This window comes from Phalacrocorax aristotelis, chromosome 26 (assembly GCF_949628215.1).
Source record: "Phalacrocorax aristotelis chromosome 26, bGulAri2.1, whole genome shotgun sequence".
Classification (NCBI taxonomy): Eukaryota; Metazoa; Chordata; class Aves; order Suliformes; family Phalacrocoracidae; genus Phalacrocorax; species Phalacrocorax aristotelis.
In genome coordinates this window covers 1,112,434-1,123,377 of record NC_134301.1, presented here as the reverse complement: position 1 = coordinate 1,123,377, position 10,944 = coordinate 1,112,434, and the positions used below count along the sequence as shown (strand labels likewise).

Below are 10,944 nucleotides of genomic sequence, written 5' to 3'. Positions count from 1 at the left end.
AAGAAAGGGAAAAAAGAAAGGAGAAAGGAAAAGCAATGGAAAAAGAAAGGAAAAGGGAAAGAAAGGGAAAAATAAAGGAAAAAGGAGAAGAAAGGGGAAAAGGAAAAGAAAGGAAAGAATTGAAAGAAAAGAAAAAAGGAAAAATGAAAGAAAAAGGGAAGAAAGAAAAAAGAAAAAGAGAAAGAAAAAAGGAAAAAAGAAAGAAGAAAACACAAGAAGCGTGCTTTGGGGGGACCTGTCAGAGCTGCAAGTGCTGGATTAAAGCGTCCAGCGGCTCCCGTTGTGCTGGACGGGGCCGCGCACCCCCGCGCACCCCCGCGCACCCCCCCACCCCGCCACCCCCCGCAGCCTCTCCCGAAGGAGCGCCTAAACTTGACTGTGTGATAAGGCGAAACCTCCTGGGTGGCGTGGGAATAACCACCTCGGGCCGAGCAGCTCCGCGGCGCAAGAGCCACGAGGGGAAATCCGGCCTTTTGACCATTTCCACTTCTCCTCGCGGCTCTGACGTCGGTTTTGCAGCTCGGCCAGGGCTGGGATTTCGCAAAAGCGGAGAAGAAAAGCCCGTGGTTTTGGCGAGTGGACTCGACTCGACCATCAATAGAGCTTAATCCTCGCCTGTGGATCCGAGGGTGAATTCATTTATTTGTGTACAAGGAGCTTTTATAGGAGCAATAGCTGTTCCCGACGGAGCGGGAGAGGCGGGCAGGCGGCAATTCCCAAGTCCTGGAGCCTCTTCCAGGGACCCTGGTGGCCCATAACCTTGGCGAAAGGCGATTAAATTGGTTCTCCTGAAGCACCGCTCTGCCGAGGCGGGACCGGCGGCGAATTTGCTGCTGAAATATTGTAAAGCCACCGGCAAAAAGAGGAGGGAGGGGAAGGAAAGGGGGGTGTGTGGGGGGGAGGGATAAAACTTTGGGGAAGGAATTGAGGATTTGAGGCAAAGCGTTTGCAAACTTGCGGTTTAGTTTTTAAACACACACACCCCGCCCCAGTCCAAAATATAAATAGTCCCCTAAAAATAAACAGCCCCCCCACCAAATAAATAGAGCTCCAAAAATAGAGCATCAAAAATAGAGCTTCAGAAATAGAGCTCCAGAAATAAGTAGCCCCCCCATAAATAGATAAACCCCCAATAAATAACCCCCCCAATAAATACCCCCCCCCTCCCAATAAATAGTCCCTGACAAAGAAATTCCCCCCTACAAATAAACAGCTCCCCCCCAAAGAGGGAGACGCCGCGGGGGGGGGGTCCCAGCTCTCTGGGAATATATTAAAATTATGACTTATATGATTTTGCCCCAAAATGGCGGCTCCTTAAGGCCTGGCTTATCCGCCTTCCATAAAGTTGGGGGATACAGGGATGCGCAGCATATGTCAGATGGAAGCACGTTTCTCTGCTTTTGATAACTTCTAAATTACAACACGAAACCACGAAAATGTGGTTTGCAACCTCATAAGGCGCCTTTTTTTTTTTTTCCTTTCTTTCTTTCTTTTTTTAATCTGGGGTTGAGGAATTAGAGCGGAGCATTTTGCTGATGGAGCCCATAAAAAACTTTATTCATTTTAAGGGGAGGGGGAAGAGAAAAAAAAAAAAAGGAGGGGGAAGAGTTAATGTAAACATTACAATTGTTTATGTGCTACAAGTAGCAAAGTAAATTCGTTCGTTTTAATTGTTAAAAAAGCGGCCTAATTCCGCCCTTTGAATGAAGTGATAGATGCTCAAGAAAATCTGCAGTCCTCTGCTTGAAAGCTGTGCTTATATAAACCGTATGTGACTGTACAAACGACGGGTAAAGCAGCCAAAATTCTCTGGGCTTTGCGAAAAGCGCGTGATTAAGAGAGCAGGAGATACTCGAGGGTCTCTCTCAGGCTGAGGACTGCAGGTATGGAACCAAAATATTTAAAAATTTAAAAAAAAATTAGGATTACAGTGGGGTTTTTTAAATACAACTATCGCCCTGCACATATGTTCCTCAGTACTCTCCACCTCTGCGGCGGTGTCTGTGTTTGGAACGTAGAGACCCTCAAATTTAGGCAAATACAGCAAAATAATGAGCTTTAGCTCCACCGTCTCCAGCTCATTTCCACGCTATAGGTGTGAAATATGTATTTATTAGGGATTTTTTCCCCCCCCTCAATGGTTTCTTTTTCTGTTTCAAGGAGAAACGTGAGCGTTGCCCTGGCCGCGCTCCCCATATTCTGTTAAAATTGTAATTGAAACAACAATGTTTGTTTTGAGGCCGCGGCCGCTTCCAAGACGCCTGTTAAATTAGCAGCGTTTTCAGAAAGTTTGAAAGAAATCATTTTCCTATCATCAGAAGCGGGGGAAAAAAAAAAAAAAAGCCAAAACCAAAAGAAAAAAAAAGAGGAATTCTTTGAGGTTTGCTCTTAACTCGCGGGGCAGACCCACATTTTAGCACGTCCTTCATTGTTTTCAATTTTTACCTTTCATCGTTACTCTTCGCCTCCTACAACTTTTTTACTTTTTTCTTTTTTAAAAAAAAAACCCCAACTTTCTAAAAGGGCCTCTGCAAAACCCACGTCTCCATCACCCGCTCTGTTATTTTGCAGCTTAAAAACCGCAGCGCGGCCACCGACATTCCCCAGACAAAAAAAAAAAAAAAATTAAAAAAAAAAACAACCCCAAAAACCACCTTTAATTTTACAAACGTGCAACAACCCGCATTTCCAGCGCTCCCACCCAGATTTTCTCACCTCTGCTAGAAATAATTCTTTTTTTTTTTTTTTTTTTTTGAGGATGGGAGGCAATATTTAAGTTTGTTAACGCGGTTGGAAAATTAAAGGAAACATTTCAGCACTGAATAAACTCCTCCAAAATCCCGGTGTCACGTCGTTGCGCTCTGTCACCCTGCCTGCTCCTGCTTCTCTATGAATTACACTTTCCAAATTTCGCCTTCATGATCAAAGGCAAAGGGAAAAGGGTCCCAACTCCATCCCCTCCTTGGGTGCTACGTTGGGGGTAGCAAGGCTCGAGCGCAGTTTTCAATACCACCTCAAGGAACATAATATCATTCCATAATTCTTTGACTTAAGTTACTCCGAAAGAAGGAAGCAGGGTAAGAGGGATTGTAAAGTTTGATAGATTTCTTGTGGTGATAGTTTACAGTTTCTAAGCCAACATATAAAGGCGTGGGTTTTATTTTTGCATCGCTGTTATTGTACTCCAGTGTACTTTGTCATAAATCAGAATTATTTCCGCTACAACATGGGGCATAATACCGGGCAGAAATACAAATTTAAGGTAATCATTAAAGTGTTGCTACCAAATACTTCCTCGAAGCGAAAATGAATGTTTGTCGTAAAAACGTACGAAAACTTGGTAAAAAATACAATGGGCATAAGAAGCGCTTTCTAGACATAACTCACGGTTAAATAATTAGATTGAAAGGGGGGACAGGTAAAATATTCCGGGGAAGTCTGAGAGATGCTTTGTCTTGGAAATTGTAGACATTTATATACTCCTCGGGGTGATGGGCAGAAGAGGGGCTTTTCTGGCATCTTTTCTGCTCCCCCCCCCCCCCCCCATCCCCATCCCCATCCCCTCGTCCCTGCCAAGCCGGGTCCTCGCCTTCCCTGGCATCCCCAGCGCTGATTTGGGGAGGTTTCAGGGCAATTGCGCCGGCTGTGGCGCTGGGGACAATGGGAGGACGCGGGGACAGCATCCCCACGCCCCCGCGCCAGCTGGACCCCAGAAAAGAAGGGCCAAACCCCCACTTTTTGGGGTTTTCGGGGTTTTTTCCCCCACTTTTTTTGGTGTGCCTCGGGTAAAAACCCCTGAACCGGCTCCCAAAAAAAGCCAGGTTGGACCCAGGGGGGTGGAAAGCCCGGCGGCGGCGGGGGATGAGCATCGGACGTGTATATGGTTTCCCTAAAAGTGTGTAAAATTCAAAGTAGGTTATTAAAGTCCTTACCACGGGTAGACTCTCTCCTTTTAAGTTTTAATAGCATTTGTTCGTATTTATTTTCTGTAATTAGAGTAAAGCATTTTTCCCAACGGGGGTTCCACTTAGGCTGATGAATTTTATTTCTCTTTCCATTAATGACCCATGTTTATCATACTTCTAATTATTTTTAACTTTAACCAATATTCGGTCTCCTGGAGACGCCTCTGTGCTGCTTCCTAACGTCAACTTCCTTTTTTCCGTGGCCAAAAAAACCCATCACGGTGAAGTTCCGAGATATATTCAGGTCATATTTTTATGAACAATCTGATTTTATATTTACTCAACCCCTTTTTGCTCGCGAAGGCGCTGATGAGCAACTCGCGAAACAGGCTTGAAACCCTCCAAACATTTACATCGGTAGCTTGTGCTGGCAAAAACCGGTAAACAAAACGCTTGTGAACGGTGTAAATCTTTATTTTATACTCACAACATTTACACATTCATAAAAGATGAGGTTTCCAGCACCGTGGGTTTTTTTTTTTTTCTCTCTCTCTCTCTCTCCAGCAACCTGGATGGGAAGGTTCGCTCGAGTTGCTCTTGCGAAGCGCCTGGTTCTGCGGAGAAGCAAATTCAAATTATTTAATGGCACGTTTGATGTGCTCCGTGCAACTCCTTCGTATCCCCTTCGACAAAAGCACACGGCAGAATACAGGGTGGAAAAAAAAAAAAAGAGAAAAAAATCAGGAAAACATATTTAATCTTCAGGCAGACAATACAGGAAACTATGAGGTCAAATTTTGGTGTCCCCCCCCAAAAATGCACATGTGTAACTGTTTGACTGAGCAGCATAAATTATTGGCCAGCCACATCAGCTGCAAAAATAAAGTAGAAGAAGGGGGAAAAAAATCAAACCGGGGGGAAAAAAAAAAAAAGCCGCAATATAATACAAAATTGCATTGGTCTTTAATTTCATCACCTATAAATGAGAAAATATTGGCTCCCATACTAAAGTTTTATTCTTTGCTTATAAATATTATGTGGAATTTTCGTTGGATATCATAAAACTGAACGATTTCTATCAAACTCTTTTAAAAAGACCTATGCAGATAACACAAATAGAGGCAATAAAGTCGCAAATAGCTTTCCAGGGGAACCAAATGGCGTCTGAAGCCTACGAAAGCTTTTCCTGTGCCGGGGAAGGGGGCACACGAAATAGGATTATGCACTTTTAGGCTTTTTCGGCCTAAGATATCGAAACTTGTCCCACTTGATGCGGCGAGAAGACCCGCAAGGCTCTTCAAAGTTAAGCCGAGGGGAATTTTACAGCCCAGCTTTTGGAAATCTTTGGGAAAACAGGTTTGCGGACGTGAGAATATTTAAGCAGGACTTTGCTCTAAACCGTTACAAATCACCCCAAACGGTCAAGTTCCACTTTCTCTGCTCCAGTGTACTGCTTTTTTTCCACGATTTTGCTCCCTTCCCTTTTCCCCCCTCCTTCCGCTTCTTTTTTTCTCTCTTCTTTTTCTTTTTATCCCTTCTTTTTCTTTTCCCTCTCTTCTTTTTCCTCTTTTCTCCTTCCCCCCCTCCTTTTTTCTTTTTTTTTTTTTTTTAATGAAAGGTGGCGTTTTCTTTTTGTTTCCCTTGAAAGTGACTCTGAACCCGTCTCTTTCTAATCGTAATGATCTTGAAATTCCGGGCTATCTCCCTTTTTATTTATTTATTCGCCATTGCCCTCATCCGCCGCTTCACCTAAAATCCGAGTTCACCCACCAGCACTGCAACACGCCGGGGAAACTGATGAAAAAAAAAAACCCCAAACCCAACCTATAGAGGTTAATTACTACAGGATTTAGAAAATAATAAAGAAAATAAAGTTGGGGGGGAGGGCACTATAGCCACGAAGGTTTGAATTCCGTCGTATTTAAGGCATCAAATCTTGCTGGGAAATTTAAAATTTAAAAGAAAACAACAACTTGAGCTGCCATCGCAGCGAATTGCGCCACGAAAGAGGAGAGAGGAAATATTGGCGAGAAAAGTAACTTTTCACCCCAGGAAAAAAAAATAAGATAAAATAAAATTAAAACCGACCAAATCGGGAAAGTTTCAGTTTGCAAAACCTTCTGCATGAGAATAACTGAGTCCCCGGTTGGATTTTTTTTTCCCCACCGCCCTCCCCCCCCCGGTAGATATTTCCCGGAGAGAGAAAGGGAGCAGACGGAGAGACAGACAGACGGACAGGAGGGGAGAAAACCCACCACACCACCGCACTGTTGCAGTTTCACCATGTGAACGTCGCTCCCTTTTCACAAATTCGACCCCTTTTTCCCCCTCCACGAGGGGTTGTTTGGGTTCCCCCCCCTCGCAGCACACCACACATGCTATTTTAGCCCAGCAACTTAAGACAGTTCGGGAATGAAAATGGATAATTAAAAAAAGCTGTCTTCGCAGAGTCAGGGAAGACGAAGCTGCTTTGCTGCGGGGGAAGAAAAAAAATAGGGAAAATAAAGCAAAACTAGGTTTTCACCGCCTTTTTCTCCATTAAAAAAAGCTGTTTGGGCGATACCCAACCTGCTTTAAGGAGCTTCGGGGGTTCGGGGACATGCCGGCCGAAAGGGTCTCTGAATTATTCCCCAATTTCCCCCCCCTTTCTCTTCCCACATCCCTCTCGCAGCGGCAAAAGCAAAGCGGCGCCGAGCGCATCACCCCACCGCACCCCCAAACCCCACCCAGGCCCCCCGCCCCCAAAAAACCCGAACAAATAATTTTAATAAGCATAAAAATAACGCCAAGAAGCAGCAGCGGGCTGAGCCCAGAGGAGCTCGCCCATGCCCTGCCTTGCTGGGGAGGGGGAGGAAGGCGCAGCCGAGCGGAGGAAGGAGAAGGGCGGGAGGGGGTGGGTGGGGGTCGCTGGTTAGGAGGCGACAATTAAAAAACCACAATCGGTTTTGGGGCGCAAGAAGACAATTCCGAGAAGGCAAGGAAAAGAGGGAGGAGGGAAGGGGAGGGGGTGTTGAGGGGTTTTAATTGGTATTTTGCCCGCTGCCCCTTAAATTTAAAGAGAGAAAAAAATAATTTAAAAATTTTAAATTTCGGGGTTGGTTTTTTTTGCCCCCTTTCCGTTGCCCCCTTTCCACGCGTGGCTCCGTTGGTAAACAAACGGGCGGGCGGGGAGCGGGGCGGCGGGGCTCTGCCTTTGTTCAACGTGAAGGTCCCGGCCCGGTGCTGGCAGATGTCGCTGTTGCTCCACGGTGCCGCTCCCGGTCCCGACAACTTGACCCCCGTGACGTCGTCCCCGTCTGAATCATCAAGGCCATTTTCAATCCTCATTGGCCTGGGCATCACGTGGGGGGGTGGAGGGGGGGAGAGCGATGCGTGGATAATTATGGTGCTTGATATTTTTTCCCCCTAAAAAAAAGATGTCAGCCCCTGGCTGGAGTATTCCTCCTTAAAAACCCTCTCTGAAAATGTCATGTCCCAACAATGTGACTTCTAACTCGTTTTTGATGGACTCGTTGGCCGGTACCTGTAGAGGGGAGAATTATTCCTCCAGCCAAGGGATGTACATGCAGCCTGGGAGCGATTTCAGCTGCGGAGTCATGAGGAACTGTGGAATTATCCCGTCTCTTTCCAAAAGGGACGAGGTGAATAGCGCTACCTTGTCTCTCAGCACCTATCCATCTTACCTTTCTCAGCTAGACACTTGGTGTGACCCCAAAAATACGTACAGGATCGAGCAACCTGTTGCAAGACAGCTCCCATCCTGCTCCTTCCCAACCAATGTCAAGGAAGAGAATGTTTGCTGTATGTATAACGCTGATAAAAGGGCAAAAAATGCCACAGAGGCAGCCCTCTACCCCAACCAAATGCCTGAGTCTTGCCTAAATGACCATGAAGTCCCCGTTCCTAGCTACTACCGAGCAAGCCAAGGTTACCCCTCCATGGAGAAGACGTCAAACTGCAGCAATCCAAATGAGTTTGAGGCAAGTTTTGAAGCCAGGGCGAGCCTGAACCCAAGGAATGAGCATCTGGAACCAGCACCACCACCTCCTCCACCTCCTCCGCCGCCCCCGGTGGCTAAAGTGAGTTTCCCCGAAAACACAAAAACAGATAATACTCAGAACACATCCACGAACGAAATTAAAACAGAAAAAAGCGCCCCAGCACCCAAAATAAGTCCTTCGGAAGCAGAGAAAGACCTGAATAAAAACACTGACACCAGCACTGACAATTCTGACAATGAAGCTAAAGGTAAGGGAATCATTCATTACCAGTAGCTAATTTCAGCAATTAGTAATCGTCCATAGCTAATAAGAGCAAGAGTAATGCGAATACGCAGTAACGTGCTCTCTGCCCTGCCAACTTCTCCAGAAATTGGCACGATAATGTTCTGTATTGTTGCTGTCTTTGGGGAAAAAATAACGTTCTTCCTTGAAATGTTGGTGGGGTTTGGTTTGGTTTGGTGTTTGGTTGTTGTTTGGGTTTTGTTTTGTTGTTTTTTTTTTTTTAATATATATATTGGAATTGATAAAAAGGAGCAGAGAGCTATTTGGGAACTCGTCCTCTTGCTGTTTATATGGAGAAAATGTGCTGTGCATGTGCTTATACGAAAAAAAAAAAAAAAAAAGAATTGGTCCTTGCAATCATCGCTGCAGAATGTAACAAGGCGAGGTGGCTTTGCTCTGAAATCGCAGAGATTTGGGGTGGGTTTGTTTGGGAGGGTCGGTTGTGGGGTTTAAGGCAGACGAACCCCGATTTTATGATTTTGCTTTTGTTCCCCCCCTTTCATATCGCTTCCTCTGCAAAGGCTTTATTTCCGTGTGCTGAGGGAATTTGTCTTCTCTGGCTTTGCTCGGTGTTAAAGTGGGGTAAAATAAAAATGAAACTGCGCAGAGCCTGGTTTGCAGTTACAAACGTCTCAGGCTGGAGTTGTGCGCTGGGGCTCATTCCACTGCTTGGAAGCTCGTTGGGAGACTCAGAGAGGAAAAAGCTGCTTTTTTTTCCCCCTTCCTGGCGAATTGGGGTCTTGTTTGCGAAGGCAAAAACCGTTTCTGTGTGTTGAGCAGATGTTTTTAAGTTCGGGATTGTCTGAAAAGAGGCTTTCATTGAACACGTTTGATTTTTCACTGTAGAGGTTGCATATGGCTTGAAATCTATGTGTCTGGGAATATCGGGGTTTGTTTCTCTCCTGATTTGAAGCTGGGTGGATTCAGAGGCTTCTCTCAGGTCAAGAAGTGGGGATCATGTGAAGGGAGGGATTGAATTTCCCGAGAAAGTTGGAGCGAAATTTTCTCGGTAGCAAATACTGCTCAGCTCTAAGGACCGGGTCGCATGGTTTGCCTGTGGTATGTGGATTAAAATATCCGCCGTGTGTCAGGATCTGTGCTATAATTAGGGCTCCAGCAGCAGAAGGATGGCTGGGGTATGTGGCGGGGTGTGTGCACGCAGGGCTGCATGCGTGGGGGTCGTGTGTGGACCCCCACGCAAAGACACCCCTCGGGTCTGTGGCACCAGCAAAACCTATCCTCTGGCGTTTCCCCCTCCAAAACTGGCCTTTTAAAAAGCAAAACCCAGAAATACTTCTTTTTGGTTATTTTTTTTTTCTCTCTCTCTTTTTCTTTCTTTTTTTTTTTTAATTTTTTTTTTTATTTTCACCATTCCACATCCAAAGGGAAATGATATTATCTGGCGGTCGAGTCCCAATTACACACACACAGACACACAAAACAAAAAAAGCAAAGTCAAGGTTATCAAAACCCCTGCAAACTTATCTGCACAAAGCGCCTTCCGCGTCCACGCCAAGAGAGGTTTTGGTGGGAGTTAACCCAAAAGAAAGGTTATATTGGGTTGGATTTGTAATTGGGGCGGAAATAAAGAAGGAAATAAACACAGCTAAAGGCTTGCTTTCGCTTCAGATGTTCAGTTTTAAATGGGTGCGTGGAGAAAGACGTGGTTTCCCTGGTTCTTTTTATTTCCTTTGCGTTTTAAGAGGCATTTCGCGTGGTTTGCGATGTCCTCCAACGGTCAGATTTTGTTTGCTTCTGTTTCTGTTGCTTCCTTTTAAAAACCTTTCGTAGCTTCGGTTTTCGTTTCTGTCGAACCCGATTTTTTTTATTCGTGCAGAAGGTAAGAGACCTTTCTCACGTAATGGAAGCGGTTTTGGGGGGGAGGAGGGGGGCTGTTAGTGTTTCCACGGGGGTTTCCAGGGCTTGGTGGCGTTAAAGGTTTTCTGCAAAGGCGAAGGTGGGTCCGTGTCACAGGAGCTAATTCTGAAGGTGCCTTTGGCTGAATCACGGGGTTTTTTTCCCCCCTGTGAATCTCACGAACGCAGCGCCGAGGAGGTCGCTACGATTGTTGGATCCTCTTGGTTTCCCCCCCCCGCCCCAGTTTAGGCAGAAACACCGGCCGGCTGCTGGTGCCAGGCTTTTCTCATGACCAAATTCAAAGCTCAAGTATTTGCCGTGTTTATTTATGTCCCTGTGAAACACGTTTGCCTTTGCAAAGTGTATGTGTGCGTATCCAGACGAGTGTGTAGAGCGAGGAGAGTGTCTATGGGGTTACAATTACCTCCGAATTTACCTATAGGTGCTCGCGCAGCTCATAAAGGCAAATCTATTTCCTACAACCCCCGGCTCAGGAAAAATACACTTGGCGGAAAGGCTCCTCGGGGGATCCCCAGGACGAGGGAAAATAGGTTTATTTCCCTCAAAATAACACGCCTTTAGGCAAATATTTCGACTCTGAGGGTCCTTTTGACGCCCAGACACATTTTGGGGGGGAGTGGGGTGCTAAAGGGTGGCTCGGGGAAGCCCCGAGAGCTACGGAGGGCTCCGAGAGTCACGTTGCTGATCCCAGATTAATTTTAATTAGTGATATTTTAAGCCCTTCCATCCAGCCTAGTGGAGCCAGGCTAAATACACACCGTGATATCCTCCAGCCCCCGCGGCGGGGGAGCGCGGAGAGGTGCGGTTTCTCCGCGGCTCAGAGGTGGAGGTGCGCGCTGCTACCACCGCTTTACTCCCAGCCACCGAATAGGCTTAAA

At 46.0% G+C, this 10,944-nt stretch overlaps 1 protein-coding gene across 1 annotated transcript in view; it reads left to right on the top strand.

Annotated features, from left to right (window-relative positions):
• The first annotated feature begins 7,277 nt into the window (after positions 1-7,277).
• HOXC10 (homeobox C10) overlaps positions 7,278-10,944 on the top strand; it is a 4,980-nt gene continuing 1,313 nt past the window's right edge. The window contains exon 1 of the mRNA XM_075075571.1: positions 7,278-8,153. Within this exon, the coding sequence (XP_074931672.1) occupies positions 7,370-8,153 (784 nt within the window). The 5' untranslated portion in view covers positions 7,278-7,369. The remainder of the gene's footprint in view (positions 8,154-10,944) is intronic.